General features: G+C 39.4%; 1 protein-coding gene across 1 annotated transcript in view; it reads right to left on the reverse strand.

Annotated features, from left to right (window-relative positions):
- The window catches only part of LOC127422472 (ADAMTS-like protein 3), a 309,781-nt gene that overhangs the window by 47,854 nt on the left and 235,662 nt on the right, over positions 1-26,265 (reverse strand). Inside the window, exons 13-18 of the mRNA XM_051666043.1 lie at positions 25,633-25,837; positions 22,082-22,229; positions 9,366-9,450; positions 2,946-3,229; positions 2,560-2,689; positions 179-383 (exon numbers count right to left, since the gene is read on the reverse strand). Coding sequence (XP_051522003.1) covers positions 179-383; positions 2,560-2,689; positions 2,946-3,229; positions 9,366-9,450; positions 22,082-22,229; positions 25,633-25,837 — 1,057 coding nt within the window. The remainder of the gene's footprint in view (positions 1-178; positions 384-2,559; positions 2,690-2,945; positions 3,230-9,365; positions 9,451-22,081; positions 22,230-25,632; positions 25,838-26,265) is intronic.

Raw genomic sequence — 26,265 nt, forward strand, 5'->3', positions numbered from 1 at the left:
AAAATAAAGTCCCACCCTGCATTTTTTCTCACTGAATATCCTGTCACTTCGAAATACCTCAGATTCCGTAAGTACAATGGGTTGTTGTCTTAGAGAAGCAACTGAGATCTAGAGGAATTCTCTTGTGATTTTTATTTCCTGTGGTTTATCACTGGCTAAACACATAGGGGTCACTAACCTGTTGCCATTCCTCAGCCTCCCAGGATGGGGGACAAGTCACCTGGTTGCAGGCCTGCAATTCTGGAGGTCTGGTGTCCACGCAGTCTTTGCTGGATGCTGGTTCAGTGTGGTTTCCTGCGACAAGTCTCACACAGGAAACACTGCGCGTCTGCAGTCCCACACCGCATGACAAAGAACATGGGTTCCACAGGCTCACCTCCCACCTAAACAAAACACACACATCAGTAGGTAGCTCTATAACAGTCAAACACTCCAGATACACACCAACATGACAGTCTAAGTGAAACTTTATATATCATAATAATTGTAATAATGACATGTAGATATGTACTGTATGTACTCAAGCATACACACAAATGGGTGGGAAAAGACTAAAAACTACAAATAGAAAAGGCAAAGACAGGCTACTGTCTCTTCCACCAGGGCTTTTTTGAGAAGCTGAACTGCTCTACATTCAGTTGCTTATCATCTAATTTAGGGGGCCTTCAATACACGTGTACATAGAGAGCTGGTTTGTGGTAAAATTAGATATAATGTTAGTTTTCTGCGTGTACTACTACATTATTAATAGTCTAAAACAATAGCACAAATAGCTATTTCATTATTGTATTATTCCAAGAGCCCACAAAGCATAGGTCAGTAGCGAAGCAAGTAATTATATTATATTCGCATGGGGGGGGGGGGGGGATAATGTGCACCAATGAATTGTTTATAATAATACCAGGAATGTATATAGAGGAAGTAAATTAGTTAGAATTTAGATTTCATGATCTTACTACACAAAGCTAAAATACTGTGTTTAATAAATGTTATCAATTATAGCATGTGGCACATTCTAAAGCACAAAGTGCCTCAGCACAATAAGCTATTTGTATAATTTAGCAGAATATTTCCATGGTGTACATTTTGTATGGTAATGCTAAACATGAAGTGAAATTCCCCTGGTCTGTGAACTTTATGATCCCTGGCATTCCCTGACAATCATGGATTGGAAAGACTGGAGATAATATGGCAAAAATACTTTGCATTTCAAATGTGAAATAATAGTACCCATATAATCTAAGATAATGATCAAGATTTTTACAGAAACATATGAACTATTGTGATATTCTCAGCCGCTGTACATAAAAACACCACATGAAAGGTAACAGCTCTTAGAAAATCATTTATTCCAAAATGATTTGCTCTAAAAAGTCAGCTGTCCTGCTTTTGTTGGCAAATGGTCAGTTAAGAGGAAAACACATTATTTTCATCACACATCCTTATTTTCAGAGCAGCCTGACATGCTATTTAGATTCAATCTTACTTTGGTTCTTGAAAATAATCTAGGCCGATGAATTCAATTTTAGCTCCTTTTAAAGACGAATGAATTATATTGTGTGTGTTTTTTTGTTTTGTTCTTTAAGATTTGTTCTTGCACGTAATGTCTTCCATGACAAAATATAGGGGTGTTTGCTAAAGCAAACATATTTTGTTAACCAATGTCCCAGCAGTTATCCAGAACACCATAGTTGCATTCTAAAAACCATTCATGAAAACTTAGCAACCGCATAGAAAGCCTTAGCAACCACTCGCAACACCTTATAGCATTGTGGCAGCAAGTTTTGCATGTGCAAGACACCATTCACACTATCTTCAGAAAATGTAAAAAAATCCAGTATGTCTATTACTGTCAGTGCCAATCAATCAAGTCGTACACAAAATTTTCCTCACTGTTGAGCCAATGCAACACTCATTTTATTTCCCTTCCCATAAAAACAGCTTTTTCATTGGAACACATGAAACATAAACCATAACTGTGCACTAAATAGGCTATAATTGTATTGCTATAACACTTTCAAATAAATAACTGCAATTATATAATTGATGTGTCTATCTATAAAAAAAAAATCCCAAAGAGGAAATGCATTACTGCAGTGTCACAGTTGTAAAGAATTGCCATATGGCAACAATCAATTTTTAACAATTTTCTTTAAAACTACAGTATGTTAGAAAAGTTAATCTGACACCAACATCTATTCAACATCTACAGTATTTATATCTAATAAAAGATGCAGAATCTGAGAAGCACTTCAGCATGTCTCCCTTCTAAGGGTGACTCCTGGAAAAACAAATGTGAAGAGAAAATCAGATGTCATTTGTCTTAAAAACAGAATATTATTGGTTTCTTCAAATGCTGCACTCTTAATTCCAACAATACAATTTGTTGGTAGTTTTCTAAAATGCAGTTGTAGTTTTCTGAATAGCAATAAAGTTTTTTAAATATGACATGTTGCCATCTGGATATGAATGCCTACAACACATATCAGAGGGAGTCTGAATGTTTTTACACCATTTCCCGCCCCCCCACCCCAGTATCAAGAGCCATTTGGACCGTACCTTGCAGGACATGGCTGAGGGTTACAGATGCGTAGCAAAGAGAGGGCTGCTTTTGAGCCGTTGCAGAGTGTGTCATCGACAATTTCCTTTTTCGAAGTGCTCACACACCTGACAACGGCCAATTGCTTGCCTGCAAGAAAGACTGTGAGGAGCAACGATTTTGGCAGAGGAGTATTTCAAATCTCTCTTTTTTTTCAGTCCAGTCTGATCAGTATCTGTTCTCTTAGCAAATTCAGATTTCATGCCAATTTTGTTTGATATGAGAAGCTGGATATGTAAAAATTCAAGGCTTTTAGCAGTATGAAATCATTATGGGGATAAAAGCTGTTGGTTCAATAAATAAATAACAGCAGATGTTTTCTGTAATGGCTTTTATGGAGACTCACCAACAGCACAGGATGCAGAGCAAGGAGAGAAGCCCATATATTCCCAAACATAGCCGTGCTGCTCAGGGATGTCTTGGAGCCCCAGAGGCCACCACGGTGAGTCTGGAGAACAGGGGCCCAAATCACAGGCCCTTTGCAAGGGAGGCTTCTCCTCTTCACATTCTCCATCAGGTAGTTCGACTTCAGATTGAGTAAAAGATAGCAGCACTTTGCATTTCACCTGACGCCTTTGCATTCCCAGACCACAGGACACACTGCAGGCCGACCACGGACCTGGAATGAACCTACGCGCACACGCGCACACACACACACACACACACACATTTGCTCAGCCATCTAAATGAGGACATACCATATACTTCTATTGTTTTTATATAAAGCTAACTATAATTACTCTAACCTAATACAACTTTTTGCATTATTAGAATTTTAAAAATCATTATTTAATTTATGTATGGATTGTTTTTCCAAAGGAGAATTTCTCAAAATGTCCCCAAAAGGAGGTTTTGTCATATTTAGCTCACTTTTGGGTACTCACTAAACTATAGGTAAGTACACACACACAGTCACAATTGACTCGCAACTTTCTAAATACGTATTCCTGGTATTATGAAATTTGTTGTAGTATTAATGCCGTAATCTTAATCTTTCCCTACATTTTCTTCTTGTTGAATATCCTGTTTTACTCAGAAATATGACAGATTATGAAATTAAAATGGTTTTGAATGCAATTTCACATTTACTTTTTATATGGCACCTTCACATGCTATTTTCCAAGAACAAATATATACATCTGTGCATAAGCACGAGCCATTTATGATTTATCACATGTTTAATAAATGAATGAATGTTACAATTATATAGCGCTTTTCTGACACTACACTCAAAGTGCTTAACACAGTGAACAGGGAACCTCTCCTCAACCACCACCAGTGTGCAGCATCCACCTGGGTGATGTGACGGCAACCATACACCAGCCATATGCTCACCACACACCAGCTATTGGTGGAGAGGAAAGAGTAGAGTTATAGAGCCAATTAATGGATGGGGATTATTAGGAGGCAATGATTGCAGAAGGGCCAATGGGGGGAATTTGGCCAGAACTTCAAACAAGGTTTTTTTTCTACATTGCCTTGCAATTATATTCAGGACATTCATGAAAAATTATTTTTAAAAGGCCTTTAAACTATTTTTATTTACCTATTTTTCAGAATTTCTGTGATAATGCTGTGTGGTAAGGATATAGCCAACTAAACTTTAACTACTGGCTCTGATCATTTCTATAAAGATAAAACCACGAAGTGCAAAAAAAAAAAAGATCCTAAAATAATACTGGGTTATAGTGATAAATATAGCATTAACATTGACCAAAAGACTTTTATACTTAAGAGCCAACCGCATTTAGAATAAACGTGATCATAAAAATACTTGTGGCAAGGTCTTCTAATGAACCACAGAATGATTTAGCCATATTTCGGGTGAGTGGAAAATGACCTGATTTGGAAAATGTTGAAATTCATAGCTTGCATATTCCATGTATAATTGGATTCAGAGTAGTAAGACAGAGCGAAGAGAGAAAAAGTACGACATGTTCTTTACCACCAATGCAGTGAACCAGAGGAGATAAATAAACACACTTTGCCAGTTCATGTTTTTCAGTACTTGCGTAAACTTTTTTTTTTTCTGTGTTCTCATTAAATTCAACTAAAATACACATGGAACTCTATAGCAGCACAAATCTGTAAAAGCATTTAAGTACTGTGGAAATACACTGGCCCAGCGGAGGGTCTCACCTCATGCTGCCCACTTTCTAAACACTTTCCAGGCTTAAGGGATTAAAGTTTATGAGATCTGTAATTCCCCAAAAGCCCCAAACATGTCATGTTTGGAAATAATGTAGGGGTGTCATTCAGGGAATATTATGTCAGAAAACCTCATGTGATTTGAGAAAACAGGTTTGCTTTTTTTTTCGGGCTGATGAGAGTTAGCGAGTGCATAAGTTTGTTACCTCTTCGGTGAGGTGGTGTTTTAAACTTAAAAAACATACTTTTGTCTAATATAACGCCCCTTGTGGCAACACTTAAAATGCAACAAGTACATGTATTGCATTAGGTAATGCGTCCTGACACATGTAATAAAGCTTGCATGGCCAAAATTGTTTGCATTCACACACTTGCATATGGTATGTTTCGAATTTACATTTGAATACACAACAGACACGCATCAAAACAGTCATGTGACTTTGCCTCAACACGTGAATATGAATACAAAATTCGCTCAGAGAATATCATTAATATCATCGCATCTCAAATGTTGCTCTGTTGCCATCAATATGATTGGCTTCTACTACCTCCCAGAGCAGCCTGATATGCCTTTGCACCTAGACAAAAGGCATCTGATGCTGAATGCTAGCAAACATGAAGATCGTCAGAGCATTTTGTCGGCACACTCTAAACCGCAAGTAGGAATTTATTACATTTAAAGTGCCACAGAAGCTTCAACTTTCATTTTCATCTCTAGTTTGTGGAAATTTCGCTAGAAGTGATGATTTTGTTCTCTTAAACACGCTGGATGGAAATGCTGCTTTATTCGCAATATTCAGATTTTTGCATAAATTAAATTTGTAACTTATATGGAAGCATGTCTTATGTCTGCCCATTAAAATGGATATTCTGTTATTCAGGTGGATAGCTTTAAACATGTTGACAGTTAAACAAACTTTTTACTCAGCAAGACTTACTTTAAACATGAGTAGTTGACCTAAAAGACAAAAATGACTGTACAAGAAGACAGTTTATGCTAATGTCCGCTGCAGCACCTCTTCCTGCAACTCTGAGGATGCATACTTGTGCTATGAACTGCATTTTGACACATTTCAGAACATGACAACACGTGTAACAATTAAGGAAAAATGGAAGCTGGGACCGGGTTGACAAAGCACACAGACATTTACTGTCGAAGACTTTTCAGCGTTCCGCAATAAGAATTTTCAGCCGAACATTCAACATATGCGCTGCTTTTCAGCACCCGCGCTTCTGACACGCAGACCCACACAGAAAGTTCACGCATCTCTCTCTCCTGTCTGCCGCTGTCTCTTCTCCTTAAGTACTCCCACCACCCCTCGCTGGAACGCGAGACCGGTGTGACACACAGGTGAAAGTCATTCAGCACTTATCTTCCCGGCCTCGCTCTGCCCAGACGCCGCTCGGCTCCGCCCTGCTCACCACAACATGCAATTGGGCTTGTGTAGCTACTGTAGGAGCGTTTGCTTCAAGGTGCTCATGGCGCAAGATGCTAAAAAATACAATAAGATACGGTGACATGTACATGGTATAAAGTAGGGATGTCCAGATACCATTTTTTGAGAATGAGTACGAGTACCGATACTTCATTTTTGGTACTCGCCGATACCAGTTTATTTAAATTTTATCATAAAAATGGTGTTTAAGTAAATTAATTCATTAAAACTTTATTCAAATGAAAATATAACAATTAATTTTCAACAAAATATTGTATTATTTTTTATCAAATGAAGTGCTTATTTACAGAACCTCACAGCACAATCCGAAATACAACACTGGAGTTATAAATTGTCAAATAAAGTGCTGCATAACAGAGCATCACAGATGTGAGATACTGCTTAAGTATAATACAGTTACTTATTTATTATTTATTATTAGTAGTAGTATTAGTAGTAGTATTACAGTGAAAATTGCATAACTTTACAATAGTGATATACTTTATTTCTGTCATAATATTGTCCTATAAATTAAGCTTTTATTTTGACGGAGCTTTTATTTTGAAGTGTTTCTGTGTTGTTTTGACCAAGGGGCTCTGACGTTATGACGGCAGCTTCCCACTCCAGTTGCTACATGACTCAAAGTGATTCTTAAACCACAAAACGCTGCTATTTAATGAAATAAGCATGTACTCCGTATGTGCCTCATGCTACAATGTGAATTGGCACTCTGTTTACCGTCATCTGCTACAAACAGAGCGCGCAATGCTCATGACAGTGTTTTCCCTGTATGAGCCGAAGGAGCTTTAAAAGGTATAAGCAGCCGGCATCAGCACAGCACTGTCTCCACACATTAACAAGTTCTCAAATTTGTATTACATGCAAACTAAATATTTATCTCATTAAATCTCAACTTTTGAGGTAAAATAATCTCACTAGTATATAACGTGATTTTAATGCGTGGGCTGAATGTTTACATAATGACATTCGTACATCAGATGGTATAGGTTTTTGGTATTGGAGCATTTTTACAAGTACAAGTACCAGTACATGAGCGTGGTATCTGACACTTTTGCACTATTGCAGAGGAACACAAGAACACATCCAATGTGAACAGCCCCTAAGGATGTTTCGCTATGGGCACTTGTGTGAGCATTCATGAGTGTGTATATCAGTGAACAGCGCTCAGGACAGGAGGCAAATAGTGTTCTAATCTCAGGATAAGAGTTCAGGAAAAGACAGGTCAGAGTGGAATTTCCTTCCTTAGTGTGTCTCCTGCACTTTTATCACTTTTTTATCAGCAGGGATAAGACCTGGCATGAGACTCCGTAAGTACATCCAACCCACAGTATCCACCCACCCACATCACAGAGGCAGGCGTCCAGCTTTGAATTCCACAGCAAAGTAGACTGGGGTCACTTTATGATAGGGCCCAGTACCCGGCCTTGATGCCTGCCACCTTAGATCACCCTAAATTTAGCTACTTGAGCAACAGAGCAGAACACAAAGGAAGTGCTGCTATCCCACAGGGCTCAAGTGTGTAATTCAAGAGGGCTTTTCACAGACAAACAGTAGATCTTAAACCCCTCCCCCCGAAATGCATACATACGATCTGAGGGGTTCTTGAACGGCTCTTCTGTAAAGCCTTAAACACTTTCACCCCTCATTCTTCTCTTTTATGAGTCTCTGTGATAGATGCTTTTGGTAGACCACAGGGACTGGAGGCTGTCTGGATGCTGGCAGCCGCAGTTTGCGGTTTTCAGTGGGGAAGGCAGGTGTCCATCGAGCTCCCCTGGCAGCTATTAACAGGGGTATCATTTCAGAGATTGGGGGGGTGGTGGGGGGGGGGTTACTCTAATAATACCACAACACAAAGAGTGAGAGAGGCCCACGTGGTATTGTTTAAGTAATGAAAAGAAACTAGACACATTGAGGTCAGCTCCATGCTCATATGGTATGCTCAACTATGACCATTTTATTGGGATGAGGAACCAGCTAATGAAGCCTGTTTTTTTTTATTTATTTTTTTAGGTTCTGCTTGAATAGAGCTGAATAAAACATATTTTTAGAGCTGTTGTGTAAAAACAAAGCTCCAAGGGTGAGGTCACCAGCAATCCCCTAGGAACAAAATGTGAAAGGATTCAACTCTACAGGTTTAGAACATGTAAGAAACATATACGGCTATATTGAGATGCAATGCACAGAATGTGGCACATCTGTCATGGAAATCTAGGGATTCATGATTCAGTGGATTATAGGGAATAAAATTAAAAATACTGATTTAAATTAGGGATATCGATTTAACGCGTTAATAAAGTGCAATTAATTATATAAAAAAAATATAAAAATTTTACAGAATGAGAACCGCTTACTTAGGAGGAAGCACAACAGAATACAAGGATCTTGAGACCTGATTTTCAAAGTTTCCACAACTTGACACAGCATCCTAAAAATGCAGCGTTTATGACACTCAATACCAGTGAGATGCTCCGAAAAGCGTCCACGCACACGTACATAGAGCAACAGTTAAAAATAGCGCAGACGGAATGCAAGAACGCATACTGTGAGAACTGAACACATTGACGGACACAATGCAAAACATATTGCTGTCAACTTTAGGCTTGTTCAATGATATGAGAATAAAACAAACAATATTGTATTGTCTAAGCCACAATAATGCAATTTATTTCAAACTGAATTTCAATCTATATTACATATTTATTACAAGCCCAACAAATTATATTTAGAAAATATTTGAATTATTAGGCATTATTTATATGAATTATCTTTATTTGGGACCCTTTCTCAGCAAATAATTATGTTTGCAATTAATTGTGATAAATTTGATTAATTAATCTGCAAGTAATTTGATTAAAAATTTGATTGACAGCCCTAATATATATGTCTGTTCAGTCACTTGTAGCTAACTGAACACTGAGGGTGAAGCCAATTCTAAAATCTGAAAATCATTCTTCGTTGGATAAACTCACACAAAGGTATTAAACGGATTTGGTTACAATTTTACAATGCATCAAAGTAGAGGTAATGTGTATCTACTGTACTTGACATATAATAACCTCATCGAGAGTCAAATGACTATCTAAAAATAATTAGTAGTGAGTGAAAGTTAGTAATAGAGCTGTAGTGTGGCTATAAAGTGAAAATCTTTCAAAAAGGCTCACGTTGGGTCTTCCAAGGCCACTTTGGTTTCTTCCAGCTCTTGAGCCTGTTTTAACCAGGGCAGTTTGGCTTCGACAGGTTGGTTTTCTGAGAAAGCAACAAGCAAACACACATAATATTAATACAAATTAATCATGTAGCTCAAACTAGTAGACATTAGGTATGGGCACATGTACAGCAGAGATAGAACCTACAAAAATGGCCTCATTTGTAATTTTGTGATTGGTTATTGCATCTTTTTAGGCAATAACTTGCAGTGAAATTCACCCTCATATTGTTCCAAACCCATATGAGTTTGTTTTGTCCATGAATTCCATGTTGCATCTTTTTTTTTTTTTTTTTTTTTTTTTTTTTTTTTTTCATACAATGAAAGTCAATGGTGACTGAGAAATAAAGTTATATGGCTTTGGAACAATTTGAGGGTGAGTAAATTATGACAAAATTTTAATTTTGGGGGGATCTATGCCTTTAACTAAACTTTCTCATATTCCTCTCTGTTGACCCACACATATATTAGTTTTCCAAGTCTGGTCTTACTAAAATTGCAAAAGATAATGTAACACAAAGTTCTGCACATGTCGGTATGGCTTGTTTGTCACAGATCTGGGCTGGTAACCAAAAGCAGGTTCAAACCCTGCAAGTGGCTATATCCAAACTATAATCTTTGTACTCTTGAGCAAGACACTGTACCTCAGATTATTCTAATGTAACAAGTGTACTGTAATGCTTCAGATAAAACTGTCATGTAAAAAAAAGACACAAAGATAAAATTACCCAGTGCAAGATCAGTACTCAGGGACACTTAAATTTCACCAGAAACTCCTCCTGCTACGAACATCTGTAGTACCATCACTAGGTCATACATCTTACTGAAGTTTGGAGAGCCATTTCAAGCCCGGTTGCTCCACCTTCCACCCCCAATCCAAAGACAGCTAATAAAGCTGAACATAAATCTCCATGTGACAACCAAATATTTATGCAAGCAACCATTTATTGATCTGGAATTAGATTAACACAGCTGTCAGTGACTGTGGGATAGCAGTAAAGTCTGCCTGTCCAACATGACTCGGCGCAGAGCATGCCGAGGGCTTGGGGTTTGGCTCCTTAGTCAGGGTTTCTGGGGTTTCTCTGATGGCAGGCATTCACACAATTGCCGTGCAGGAAGATCTAGATGAAATAGCAAGCGAGGAAGGCTCTGTCATTTCAACCCGCTGAGTTTTTACAAGCATGTCAGGCTTAGGTTAAGTGTGGAATTGATTGATTTGAGAAAGACTGGTGAAGAGAAAAAAAAGTGTACAGATGCTTGCAATTACAATGTCTTGAATTTCCGTGCCATATTAGATATTATAAGTAAAGGTAGAGTTCGCCTAAAAATCTAAATAAAATTATTTCTTCCGCAAAAAGACATCTGAAGGCTTGTTGTGAGGAACAGACCGAAATTTCAAAATGAGGTTTGAGAGTTGCAGCAGATGGGAAGATTTTCAGTGAATAATGACCTAAATGTTGGTCTGTTCCTCACTGAAAGCTATCGTAAGGCTTTAGAAGACTCATACATAGCGCAGGATGAAGTATTTGGGCTATTTTCATCAGGGTTTTTGTCCTTTATGGAGTTTCACAGCAGGGGTCACTGTCAAATGTCATTACGTGGAAAAGAACAGAATAAATGCTCTTCAAAAATGATTTTGCATTCAATAGGGGGAAAAAAAAAAACAGAACGGTTGGTGTCAGTGAGTAAAAAATGACAGCATTTTAGAGTGAAATATACTTTTAATGAAGATTCAAAGTATTTAAGCAAAGCTGCAGTTGGCATGAAAAAGTAATTTATTTTGGCATGAAAAAGTAATTTATTTTACTCAGGCCAAGAACTCAAATTAATTACAAAAGTCTCCATAACAAGTGTGTCTTGCCAAAAAGATTTGATGTATTTGAGTGTGAAAAGAATATGGCAGTCACATGGAGTGAACCATGTTCAAATACTGTAGGTCAATTCAAAAATTTTTATTTATAACAAATATTAAATAATTAAAATAAAAATTAAGAATGTATATTTTTCCCTAAGGACCATTTATAATGTGTATAAAGTGTTTTGTGCCAAAAATATATTTTTAGTTATTTTAGTCAAAAAGATTTTTTATGACCACCCATTTTTTATTTTCCACCCTTTCTCTGACCTCTTTAACAAAACAGGCCGTTTTCTTTCTTTCATTTTTTCCCTGCCATATAATGCTCCTGGAAGACTCCCATGTAAAAGTTTTCTTTGTATGTTAAATGGGAAACAGTTGCTGCACTTTCCTTGTAACCTGTGGGTTTGTTGTTGAGCCCAATATAGTTTGCCTGGAGGCTGTTATGGATGACTGTTAAAAGCCTCTGTGCAATGTTGGAATTACATTGTGACAAGTAAACAACACAATACACCCCGAAATACACACACAAACTCTTAAAATCAGACATGTGATGATCAGGGACCTTGTTAAAAATAAACTTCCCTGTTGAAAATTCCCCCATAGCTGGTCACCAGCATACTGTGTTATGTTTTGGATACTGGTCCCTCCTATTGGATGCTGGTGTGCTGGTTTTCCCCACCAGGCTTTTACTAGCAAAAGTGCCTAGGTTAACCATGGACCATGAAGGTTGACCTTTATCTGGTGAGCAGCATGGCTATGATGATAAGCAACAAAATATTATATACCAGTCTGGACCAGCATAGAAATTCAGCTGGTCTTTACAGCATAGTTCATCTACACGTTTCTAACATTGCCATCCTTTAAAATTATTCACAGGTTCTAAACACATCCAGTAACAGCTCAAGCTTTAGCCTATTTTCACACATTTTACTCTTATTCTTGAATCTTGTGGTATTTAGGAATAATAGTATATATCCTACTTCCTTCTTGTTGCTTCACTGTGTGCAGGGATATACTGGCCATCAGGAGCACTGGGACTTTTCGAACCACGAAACTGCTGTGCATGGGAAACACCAAAAACCAAATACTGTGTTGAAATGCCACTACCCGACTAAACCGATGCAGCACATCCGCTGGCCACTAGTTATCATATTAAACAGCCCCGACATTCTAAACAGCAGTGACAATATAAACAGTAAAACATCGTGCCGTGCACAACGTCATGGTTACTTGTGTAACCTCCGTTCCCTGATAGAGGGAACGAGACGTTGTGTCGATGTAGTGACACTAGGGGTCACTCTTGGGAGCCCGAGACACCTCTGGTCTTTGATAAAAGGCCAATGAAAATTGGTGAGTGGTATTTGCATGCCACTCCCCTGGACATACGGGTATAAAAGGAGCTGGTATGCAACCACTCATTCAGGTTTTATGCTGAGGAGCCGATATTAGGTCCGGCCATTTCAGCGGGTAGTTCAGCGTTGTGGCAGGAGGGACACAACGTCTCGTTGCCTCCATCAGGGAATGGAGGTTACACAAGTAACCATGATGTTCCATATCTGTCACTCACTCGACGTTGTGTCGATGTAGTGAAACTAGGGGTCCCTATACGAAACGCCACAATTGGCTGAACTGTGTTACGTGAACTGGCGGTGTGTGGTGGGCAGACTACTGTGTGCCTCAAATGTGTTTTTGCGTCCGCATCTTGAACGGGAGTCTGTGTAAAGCACAGTTCAGTACTCACAGGTCCAAGATTGGCCGCAACCCACCGCCTTTTTTCAGTACGATGAAGTAGGGGCTGTAAAACCCCTTCTTCATCTCGGCTGGAAGGAAAGGTTCACCAAGGTGAAGTGGACACCGCTGAACCTGGGCGGACGCCCGGCGAACTGAATCGTGTAGCCGAGTCGGACGGTCCGGACCAGCCATTGCGGCGGATTGGAAAGCGCAAGCCACGCGTCCAAGTTCCACGCAAGGGGGACCAAAGGGACAACGTCGCAGGACGTACTGCAAATGGGGCCTTGCGGCGGGGTGGAGCTCGAGGTGCCACACCATGTCGTGGCCGTGCTGAGTCTAAGGACATCAAAGCACTTACCTGGCTCCATGTGACCACCCCCGGAACAGCCTGGGATGGGGGAGGAAGAGGCCTGTCCTCATGACCCATGGAGACTGTCACATCGGGGGCGGATCTGTGCCACAGCTGGGTGATCAGGGGTGGGAGACTGCCGCTGGAGCGCCAAACCTGCCAAATAGAGTGGTGGACGGTGGTTGTGATGATGGCCGTGCACACCGGATACGTGACCCAGGGAACAAGGAAACCGCTCTTGCTGAACTCTTGAGTACTGCAGCCTCTTGGGCATGCAGCACAATTAAATGCAAAAGGAAACAAAAAGATGGAGAGGTCTGCTTACCAGCTCCAGAGCAGTGGGTTTCATCGTCCCTGGGTCGCCCGTCTCAAGGGCGCTTTGAAGCCTTTCATGGGTTCTAGGCGGCCGCGAGACAGGTGGCGTCTGCTTCCTGCGGTGGACTCCACGCCGGGGCCGGGTTGAAGAGGGGGGCTGTGGCAGAGCCGGTGCAGTCACCGCAGGGGGACACCCTTGGCGACGAGTAGACGGGGTGCGGGATCTTGAGCCGTGCCGGGGCAGGATATGCCGGATGGCCTCCGTCTACTGCTCCACCGTCGAGAACTGCTGGGCAAAGTCCTCGACGGTGTCGCCGAATAGGCCAGCCTGGGAGATGGGAGCAGCAAGGAATCGTGTCCTGTCGGCCTCACCCATCTCGACCAGGTTGAGCCAAAGGTGGCGCTCCTGGACCACTAATGTGGACATCGTCCGCCCGAGAGTCCGCACCGTGACCTCCGTCGCTCGGAGAGCGAGGTCGGTCGCTGAGCGCAGTTCCTGCATCAATCCCGGGGCGGAACTACCCTCGTGCAGTTCCTTTAGCGCCTTGGCGGACTTGCAGGAGAGCCTTGGCGTGCAGGGCGGAGGCGGCTTGTCCAGCGGCACCGTAGGCCTTGGCCGTCAGAGACGACATAAACCTACAGGCCTTGGATGGGGGCTTTGGGCACCCGTGCCAGGTGACGGCACTCTGCGGGCATAGGTGCACCGCGAGCGCCTTTATCCACCAGGGGATTGCCGAATAGCCCTTGGCCGCCCCACCATCGAGGGTAGTGAGGGCGGGGAAGCTGAAAAGATCGGGACCGGGCAGTAAAAAGTGCCTCCCACGACCTTGTCAGCTCTTCATGCACTTCCGGGAAGAAAGGAACGGGGGCGGGGCATGGCATTGAGCGGCGCCGCGAGCCCAGGAACCAATCATTGAGCCGTGAGGGTTCAGGGAAGAGCAGAGGGTTCCACTCTAGCCGATGCTTGCGGCTGCCTGGGAAAGCATGTCGTCATCTCCGCGTCAGCCTGCGACAGGGCAATCGCCCCCGAAGGGAGGAGCCCAGCTGAGGCTTTCGTGTCCGACTGGATGAGCCTGCTCTCCGATGCTGCGCTCAAGAGCTCATCACTTTTGCGGGCTCCGAATAAGAGGTCGAACTCGCCTTGAGACGAGCCGGAGGACTCATCCGGAAGCCTGATCGGGGCAGGCGAGCGTGCTGGGGAATGGGAGGTCCGCGGGGGGATACCCGGCAGAGGCGGTCCCATTGTTGTCTCCAAATCGCCCCCAGTGCTAGCTGTGCTGGCCTCATACCCGTGGGTAAAATGACCGAGGCAGGGAGCCTCTGGGGTGGCTTGCTTTCTTACGAAGGCGAACCGCAACCACATCGTTGCCATGGACATGTCCTCGCAATGAGAACATGACCATCCACGAACACTGTCTCCGCGTGAGCAGTGCCCAGACACGAAAGACAGCGATCGTGACCGTCAGAAGGCGAGAGATAATGAGCGCAACCAGGAATAAGACACAATCGGAAAGGCATCTTTAAAAAGACGTGTCTTTAAAAAGACGTTCCGTGTGTGCCGCTCTTTTAGAGAAATATACTCTTTTAGAGAAATATACTCTTATTTCTGCATAAGTGCCTAGGGGCATTCTCTATAGTGCACCAGTGCAGAGGGGGGAGAAGCCGCTGAAATGCACCGTCAGATCCAGCAGAGGTGAATGAACAGTCGTGGGAATTCAGCTCAGTGAGCATGACCGTTCAGCTCCGAAGAGAAAATCAGAATGAGTGGCTGCATACCAGCTCCTTTTATACCCGTATGTCCGGGGGAGTGGCATGCAAATACCACTCGCCAATTTTCATTGGCCTTTTATCAAAGACCAGAGGTGTCTCGGGCTCCCAAGAGTGACCCCTAGTGTCACTACATTGACACAACGTTGAGTGAGTGACAGATAGGGAACGGTAATTACAAGGCTTTAAAACTGTAAAAACTAACTGTAAAAACTATTGTGATTTGGCAGAAATGTTGTATATACTTACAATAAATGTTACCATGATTATAATGTACAGTATATTTCAATTTTGTATATTGTCATTTTAAACGGTTAGTTCACCCTCACTCATGCCATCCCAGATGTGTATGACTTTCTTCAGCAGAACACAAACAAAGATATTTAGAAGAATATCTAAGCTCTGTAGGTCCATACAATGCAAGTGGATTGAAAAGCACAGAAAATTGTGGTAAAAGTAATCCATACAATATATTAATGTCTTTTAAAGTGATGTGATTGCTTTGGGTGAGAAACAGATCAATATTTAAGTCCTTTTCACTATAACTGTTTACTTCTGGTCGCTCTCCAATGCACGTCCATGAAGGAATCAGTTCATGCTGCCTCTCACGTGATGTATGCGTGTTGGCATGTTCATGCGAACACTGATGCGATACAGCCGGAAGTGCAGCTCAGTTTATTTAAAAAACGCTGTTCAAAAGCTTCACTGGTTTTGCTTTCATTTGAACATGGCAATGTGCTTACATCACACGAGAGGCCGCGCATACTCGGTCCTCTCATGAACATGCATTGAAGAAAAAACAATTATAGTGAAAAGGACTTAAATATTGATCTGTTTCTCACCCAAAGCAATCATGTCAATTTAGAAGACATTAATTTAACCACATGAGTCATATGGATTATGGATTACATTTACTGTGATTGTCTGTGCTTTTTGGAGCTTTAAAGTGCTGATCACCATCCACATGCATTGTATGGACCTATAGAGCTGAGCTATTCTTCTAAAATTAGTCATTTGTGTTCAGCAGAAAAAAGAAAGTCATACACATCTGGGATGGCACGAGTGTCAGTAAATGATGAGAGAATTTAACTATCCCTTTAAGTCACTTTTATGGAGGTTGTTTTTATAGTTTCTACATGTGTTTACAATACTGTTTTTCATTAAAAATTCCATAAAAAACGAAAATATAATTACATCTAACCATAGTAATGAAGACCATGGTTTTACCTGTGATTACCATGACTGGACACCCATGAATCAAGGGTGAAGCAATGGGGTTTTCTCCTCTGTAAATATGTTCATTTCTAATGAACTTCAAGGAAGGAAAAAGTTAATTCAATAAATAAGAGCCTAATGAAAAAATCAATATCAGTAAAGAACCCTACTGTCAAAATGTTTGAACATAGCCTTGCGTAAATTAGGTGTTATTTGAACTTTTTCAGATAGTATTGTTGTTAATATAAGTAAATATCCCAAAAAAAAAATGCTTTACTGTTAAATGTGCACTCATGTGACAAAATAGAATGCCATAATAATATTGTTAATACCCCGACACAGTGAAACGATCAAGGGGTAATGCATGGGCTGGATTTTTCCAGGGCTAATATTTGCTCCCAGTCCAGCCCTGAGTGTGTTGTGTGCATTCATCTATCTGATGTCAGTAAGCTGCGGTAGAAAAGAACGAGGCGTTTCAGCAGCTTAGTTTCAATAAATGGTATTTTTGGACTGCAGAGGAAGTTTTGAGTTCTGAAGTCACAGAATTTTTCACAGTACATTGAATGTTTTTATTTCAAATGATCAAGGATGAGTTGAATTCCTCATGAAATGACCCCTTTAATGGAGTTTTATTTTAAAAAAAGGTGCAATTTTGTGTCAGATATTTCTCCTGAAAAAAATACTTAGCATAGCTCGGACAATTTGGCATTTGGAAATCTGGAAATGTTTGAGTTTATATTGAAAAATCCGACTTTTAGTGTCTCAGACCTTGGTGTCTGGGAAATCTAAGCACAGCGTGAGACATTGTTAAGATCTCTTTTAGCTCTATAGAATTGTCTCAATTTGCTCTTTATTTAGTCTCACTGATGGCTAGTAGAAACAATAGACATATCAAAGAGATCTCATTTGTGATTTTAATTTCTTACAACAAAAAAAGAAAGACAAAGTGTGAGAAAGATAGTGAAAGAGAGAAAAAAAAAAAAGGAACAGAGATCTGACCAGAATATAAAGTGACAGCAAGAGAGAGAAATAAAGAGACAGACAGAGAAACCTCTTGGGTATTCATTACCTCCAGAGTGAGAAACACCTTGACTGACTCTCAATGAGCTCTGGGTGTCGTTCTGCACTTATGGAGAATTTCATATTCAGAGCACACTGTGCTGCAGGCACAGACTGTTCCCTAACTGAGATCATTTTGGATCTGTTCTAAAACTTGCCTTACTGTCTACTGCCTACAAAGAAAGCTGCATTCTGAGCTGGCTTGACTGAAATGGCACCACACAACTGACAGATTTGGAAAGTTCTATCCAGGTAGCAACTCAGTAAAATATGATACCATCAAATATTAGGTAAAATAATCCATTGTCAAATACCAAAGTTCAGGCATGAAACTCTACTTGACACAAACTGATAGGTTCGTTGAACTCATTATCTGTTAGCCATTCAGCTTGCACACATATGATGTGTTAAGCCAATCGGCTCAAATAGTGTAAACTGATAGTAGAGATGTGCCCGAAGCTGAATACCTTATTCGGAAAGGCACAAATAATGGCTTCAAAATGAATAAAGAATTAATTCAAATAATAGAACAAATATTCGGAAGACTGATCATCCAACAAGCAAAGGCATAAAGCGATATTTTAAATAAACATATAGAAAATTACAAAGAAATTATGAGTCTGTGAAGCCAACATTACTACAGTGTAAACCTTATGAATGAAAATGCACATGGTGATTTCAAGTTCAGATCGGATGGCCGTATTTTCAACTCCATTTGCAGTCTCCGCGCCTTATAAATCTAAGCATGTAAAGAGTATTAACTATATCATACACATTTTCCACTTCTTGAAATGTCTGTTTGAAATATCTGATCTGTAACACATTAACTTCAAATGTTTCACACAATTCACACGTAAGGATTTATAAACCAACCTGAGCACAATGTTTAATTCCTCACCAGAGAAGTGATGATTCTATAGCGGAGTTCGACTGTAAGTTGACCACATTTATATCCACATTACCGAATAAAGTAATTATCTGGCTAATCCTTTATTCTACAAATTTTTTAAATGCTGCATAGAGGTTTAAATACTTCATAGAGTGTAAATCTATTCAGAATATTCCTTCACACGGAGGATTACAAAAAACAAAAACATGCGCATTTGTTTCGCTTTTCATTTCTAGAAATATATAGAGGCTCGATCTTGCAATTTATTCCACTGCATTTCACTAATTCTGCACATGTAATTTAACTAATTAATTATGTCCTCCACAAAAATATGTCTCGAGTGTATCATAAATCTTTCTGATAGAGGTTTACAGTGCTTTCAGTTTGTAGGCTATATTAATTTATTCTCATTTATTTTAATATTCGTATTTGTATTTAATATTTGCTGCAAAATGTGTGCTTGAGATTTTATACTTGCTTGACACCTCGTACCTCCAGAATAACATTGTTACTTACACACTGCACAGACATAAACGAAAATTTTGTTTCAGCAGATATTAATGTCCGAAATACCAGGAGAAACCACAGTTAACAACATATTCCACAGTTTATGTAGCCAACATATTCAGCTTCATCTGGTGAGAAAAAATGAAGAAAAATATAAATAATAGAATTAAATAATAATAAAAATAAAAATATAATAATAATTATAATTATAATAATAATTATTATTTTTCTCACAATTTGGAACGCCCAATTCCCAATGTGCTTTTCAAGTCCTCGTGGTTGCGTAGTGATTCACCTCCGCATCTGAGACCATCAACCCGCACATCTTATCATGTGGCTTGTTGAGCGTGTTACCACGGAGACATAGCGCGTGTGGAGGCTTCACACCATCCACTGCAGCAACCACGCTCAACTCATCATGCGCCCCACTGAGAACGAACCACATTATAGTGACCACGAGGAGGTTACCCCATGTGACTCTACCCTCCCTAGCAACCGGGCCAATTTGGTTGCTTAGGAGACCTGGCTGGAGTCACTCAGCATGCCCTGGGATTCGAACTAGTGAACTAGCGAGCTAGCGAACTCCAGGGGTGGTAGCCAGCATCTTTACCACTGAGCTACGCAGGCCCCCAATTATTATTATTATTAATAATATTATTTAAATAGGCCTATCCGAGGCATATACAGAAGCTATATCCTTAATTAAAGACAGTTACATTTTAAAATTAGTTTTGACGTACTTCCGGTTTAAGCCACGCCCACATACGGTTCTATCCGATTACAGATACAGATAATGGCTTTGCTGCACACCCCTATCTGATAGGTCCTTTGACTTGTAATCTGTTAGCCAGTCAACTCGAGTTTTCTCTCTTTGTCTAACATTTAACCTCCTGAGACACGAGCATGACTGCTGTGTGCATTTCCCCTTTTTGATTTGTAACTAGAAGCAGCTAATAAACAAGCAAAAAAATTACAAAATAATCAAATAAAATAATTTCTAGAGCAAATAGTTTTCCTAAAAATAGATGTCCACATATGTGGACAGCGGGACTAAGTTGTGAAATGGTAAATAACACCAAGCTATAGAACAGGGGTCGGCAACCTATGGCACGGGTGTCAGCATTGGCACACGGAGGGGTAATCACTGGCACGCCAGCAATGGCGAGAGAGGAGTAGACTACTTTATTTATATAATTTCCGCACCTGCATTCCAATCTACATGATGTAATCCTTCTTCATGATCACGCAGCATGTTTTCATGAGCTGAATGGGAGGCTAAACAAAAAGTTAAAATATGACAAGACTGCAGTATACCCAACAGACTCGTGCAGCGCATGCAAGCCATTCGTGCAACACAAGCCGGCAACGTGTCACTTTCGGTTAATCGCGCGAGTAAATGCACCCGCTTTGTTTATTTCATTTGTTTCTTTTTCCTTTAGAACAACACAGGATGTAATAAGGAAAACACCACTATTAATCCTTGAGGTTTCCAACCCAGCATACAGGTACACCCTCCTTAAGGTTTTTTTTTTGGGGGGGGGGGGGGGTTGAGGGGTTGGCACAGCCTTTGACCAAGAAAATTAAAAATGGCACTCCGTGTCAAAAAGGTTGCCGACCCCTGCTATAGAAAATCAGATTTTTTTTCATTAAATTGTTTATTATGTTTCCAGGAGTGTTGGTTATTCATGTTTTTGAGACATTATAGACATTACAGCTGATTTTCTATAAAGCTGAATAAACAATTTTGATTAACAGAAATCAATCACTGCCAACCATGTTAAAATAACATTTTGTATTTTATAATTCTGAATCTATGTACTGATTATCATTGTCCCATGTGTGCCAAACATGTTCAGTGATCCAAACATCATCTGCAGCCTGAAACTGAAATTTTGATTGGAATTTTGGAGTGAATGCACTTGACTGCATAGAAAGCTACAGGATGCATCCTTTGCTCCCTATTTAGTGAATGACTTACCTCCAGTGTGCTGTCTGTCTGCACTGGTCTCAGAACAGTGTGAAATGTAACTTATTTTCACCCCAACTCCATATAAAGCCTCTAAAAGCACAAATTTTTCTCTTTTGGATGAATACATTTATTCTTAATGTGAAAATGCACAGTAAATATATAGGAATGCATTTTCTAACGTTAATGAATAGAATCGTATTGTACAGTGATAACAAAATAAAATATAACAACATTTATATTAAAATGAAGCAAAATGACCCACAGACTTCTTAATGTTGAAAGTTATTCAAAATAACATTTTTCGAACTTTTGAGGGAATAAGGTCCCATTTTCACATATGTGGACATGTTTATCAGCATGCTGACATGCGAAAAATGAATGGATTTTTGTAAAGCGGCATATCAAACGAAACTAGAAACGCTACTCTTTACACCCAAAAAGGTTTCAATGAAAAAACGTATAGAGGTTACTTACTAGAGGCACTTATTTTGGCACTGCGCACGTAGAAGCGCTTCACGGAAATCAACGCCATGCTGTTGTGTCACATGACGTGGTGCGGCAGAAGTTTTACCCTTAAATGACAGAGTCTTGTGAACAATATACAGTCGGTTTTAATTCATTTAAATTATGTGTTGTGTATAGTGAAGCCAAAATACAATGTCCACACATGTGGATGCGGGGTCGCAAGTTTTTCTCTTAAATCCTCCACCTCTCCAGCTCCACATATCTAGATCTACATGGGGATTGCATGTTGTATATATGTCTAATTGTGCAGCAGCAACATGTTTTGAAGCTCAGGGTTCCTCCGAGTCAACAATTAATGCTGCAATGACTGTCATGTAATAATGCACTGTGCAGCCCATGTCAGTATTGATCAAAAAGAAAAAGTTAAATCCAATTACAAGTGAATTATTTAGCCCAATTTAAAAAAAAAAAAAAATTTTAATGTGTTTTTTTTATTTTTTATATTAGGTTATCACATCATGTTAGCTCTCAAAAAAAAGTTTTTCTACCTCTTGGTTTGTGGCAGGCGATGGGTACCAGGCAGTCCTCTTTGATATGGGGTTTAAGGTGGGTGTTGCAGCCGCCGGTATGTTGCCCCCTGTGGTCCACGCACAACACGACCCTATAACGCAGACCTGGGCCGCAGGTAACTGTACACTGTAGAGAAAAAAATTAAATCCATCCAGGTCAGTCCAGTGCTAACACAGTATGCGACTTGACCATATTATTCATATGTCTTACAGCCTGTTTACACCAAAAACGAAATGATAAACAAAATGAATCAGCCACAAAAGGTCTATTAACGACAAGAGCGAACTGATCTAGACAGCATTTTATGGCATCATAGGTGCGCTCTTTAAAAAAAAAAATTATGGCAGAAAATTATGCTGCCTTCTAAGACACCTTGGGTTGGCCAAATTCCAAAGAGTTGCATATATCCTTATTGGATCCATTTTCTGTCTTTCTTCCCTGCTACTGGATTGTGAAATACATTATTATTATAGTGAATAGGTCAACATAACAATTGAATGAGAGCTATCTTAAAATCAAATTTACAGATATTAATAAACCTTTAGACTTAACTTTAGGGTGAGGAATTAACTTTAATATACTTTAACCTTATAATCTGCAAATACAAATAATTTATTCACTATTACCGTATATTATATTAACATTTATTACACGGCTCTCTGGAATACTCTATTTCTGATTGGTCAATGGCGGCATCTAGTGGTCTGATATTGCTCAGTAACAACCGCACATCCACGTATCAGACCGCTCATCTGGGTATTGCGAGCCATATTTCCTGCTTCTCGGATCACTGTGCGATCTCTACAAGTAAGCTAATAATATAATTTCAACTCAAATCAATGTTTAATGTGCATTTATTTATTTATTTGGTATGTACTCTTGTAATAAGCTGCACAATGGGCAGTCAGACAGTCATTAAGTGGATTTGAGGTGGATTTCAGCTGTTCAGCAATTTATTTATTCTCACATAATGACATAATTTCAATGCAAATTATTTTTCATGTCCATTTATTTGTTTATTTGCCAAGGGGTCTTGTAATAGGCTGGATAATAAGGAGCCAGATGGCCATTTTCACAAAATAAACACCAACAAAACTCCTGCGCAAGCCGGAGGTGGGTTCAGTGATTTCTTTCTTGTCACATAATTACACACTTCAACGCAAATCAAAATGAAATGCCCATGTATTTATTTATTTGATTTGTAGACGTGTAATAAGCAGGATAATGTACAGTCAGCAGGTTGTTATCTCAAACTAAACCCCTTCAGGGTTATACAACCTGATCACCATGATGGGGTTTATTTTGCAATAACAACTGGCTGACTGTACAATGTCACAAATCCCATTAAGAATACAATTATATCAAAATGTATCACATTCACAAACTACCCATCCCATTTTACAATTTTAAGAACTTTAGAACCTAACATTTGCCTCAGAACACTTAGTATTTCCCACAATTTTGTGCAAGTAATTAGCAATAAACATGAAACATCACTTTCCAACGTTTGACACCTTGTTTTTGAAATTATAGTACTTATTCCTTAGATAAGTTAAGCTCAATGAACAGCATTTGAGGCATAATTTTGATTACCCCAAAACATAATTTCAAATTGTTCCTCTTTTTCTATATATATAAAAAAAGTACAAATTGAAGTTACAGTGAGACACTTACAACGGAAGCGAATGGGGCCATTTTTTTAAAAGTCTGAAGGTGAAAATTTGAAGCTTATATTTTTATAAAAGCATTAATTCTTCTGTTAAAACTTGTGTAATATTTGAGTTATAAATTTGTTTAAATTGTTGTTTTTACAGTCATTTTAGGTTTTACAGTGTTACATCATGGCAACAAAGTTGTAAAATTGGATATAACTTTACACTGAAAAGGATAGTATGGGATTTTATCGTACTAAAATCATGTTAACACAGATGTTGTTTATGTCTTGTGGTTATACTTTTGAAAAAGTGAGGATTTTAACCCTTACCGACTGGCCCCATTCACTTCCATTGTTAATTCCTCAATGCAACCCAGATTTAAGCTTTTTATAAAGAAAAGGAGAGACAAGTCAAAATATATATTTTTTGTGGAAATAAACATTATGTCATAAATGCTTTCGATTGAGCTTCAACCAGAATATCCGATTAATCTGATATTTGGTAACACTGAGACTATAAGCATCGGTCAGTAACTGTGCCTTCATGGTTGATTATGAAGTGTTAGCTTACCTTGTTTCAGTACTATTTCAGAGTTCCATTGATTTCTATGTTCATAGCAGTTACCAGCTATAAAGACATTTTTTTTTTTTTTAGATTCATTTAAGTAATATGGATACTGTTTTTGTGAAATTTTGACCTTTAAAAATTGTATGTAGTGTTGAATTTGCAATGAGCAAAATGTTGTGCCTAATCAACAAAACACAAAAGCTGACTTTCCATCCTGCTCTTTTTATGCGCATTTTGAAATTGCGCATAAGAAATCCTGAACGGAAACGCTTGTTATGCTAATAAATGTTTTAAATTCGCTTAAAATTGAATGTGCAAGGAGGAGGTGGATTTTCTAGAGTTTTGCATTAGTTAAAATGCGTATTAAGGTGATAGAAACAGTTAATTCGCAAAATGATGATGTGTTTCAACCATGCGTGCATGTGTTATGAGTGTGCGATAGTTTGATGTGACTGGCCCACCGAAAGGTCCGACCTTGGCACACAATTCTTTGAACATAGTGCTTGACTTTCAGAAGTGTTTAACCCACAGCTGGCCAATAAAGTGGGTCATCACAATCCGTCAGAACAGTTTTGAGCGCGGGTGCTCCCAGGTATGCGGAGACTGGTGGCGTGAGGGCATTGCAGCTATTTCAGCCCCATTACATCAGATATTACACTTACTCTGCTGCGTCTCCTGCCAGCATTTAATAAAACAAGGTACAATTGCTCCAATCCTGCAAATAAAACTCTCCCCGAAGCAAGGGGGTCATTCAGATTTTCCATCATGACAAGGCAAGCTCCCTCAAGATAATGTGCATTACTTAGTGGATGGAAACCTACAACGATTTGTATTTTCTTAAGTCTATTTTTTTTTTTTAATGCGCTTAAATTTTTTTAAATATTTAGATGGAAACTCAGCTACTTAGGGTGATCCTAAAATAAAACCATAAACATAAATGATAACTAAAAACAAATTAAACTCTCATTAATGTCATACATTAATATTTTATTCATTAAATTTCTTGATTGCTAAATCTAGATTGCATAATCCTCCCACCTTTAAAAATCTGCCCACATTAATTAGAGAATCATATTAGCTTTGCAATATGTGCTGAAGCTAAAAACTCTATACATTGCAATGGTTACCTCCCAGTTTTTCAGAGGCCTTGGTTGCTTTGTATTTTTCTTATTCATTTTCTCTTTAGGAATTTAAAACACTGCACTAAATTGCACTGAATTGTGGCTAGCTTCCAATTGGGTTGTGAAGGTGGAACAGAGCTAAAGATGATCAGTTGTGGACGAATAGATCAATAAAAGGTAATTTACCTGAGACCACTCCATAGCCATCCACTTCGGACACTCAAACGTGTTGCAGCTCTGTTTGCTGATTGGTAGAGAAGAGTGCGCACACTTCCAATCCTCTACCTGCACGATTTGACCATGGACGTCCTCCTCTACACACACAACACTTCTCTCCTGTGTGCCTCCTCCGCACGACACTGAACATGACGTCCATGGATTCTGCTCCCACCTACAGTATATCATGCAAACATTACACATTTAAAAGTACTATATAAATTACATGCAACCCTAGATGTAGTAACAATGTGAAATACATTGTATGTGATAACGTTTGGAGGCTGACAAGGTTAAAGAAATAGTTCACCCAAATATAAAAATTATCTCAACATTTATTCACCCTCATGCCATCCCAGATGTGTATGACTTTCTTTCTTCTGTAGAACACAAAGAAACATTTTTAGAAGAATATCTCAGCTCTGTAGGTCCATAAAAGGAAAGTGAATGGTGACCAAAACTTAGAAGCACGTAAAGACAGCATAAAAGTAATCCATATGACTCAAGTGGTTCAGAGTCTTCTGAAGCGATCCAATTCGTTTTGAATGAGAACAGACCAAAATATGACTCCTTTTTCACAGTACATTTTGCACTGGAAGTGTA

The sequence above is a fragment of the Myxocyprinus asiaticus genome, chromosome 1 (assembly GCF_019703515.2).
Source record: "Myxocyprinus asiaticus isolate MX2 ecotype Aquarium Trade chromosome 1, UBuf_Myxa_2, whole genome shotgun sequence".
NCBI lineage: Eukaryota > Metazoa > Chordata > Actinopteri > Cypriniformes > Catostomidae > Myxocyprinus > Myxocyprinus asiaticus.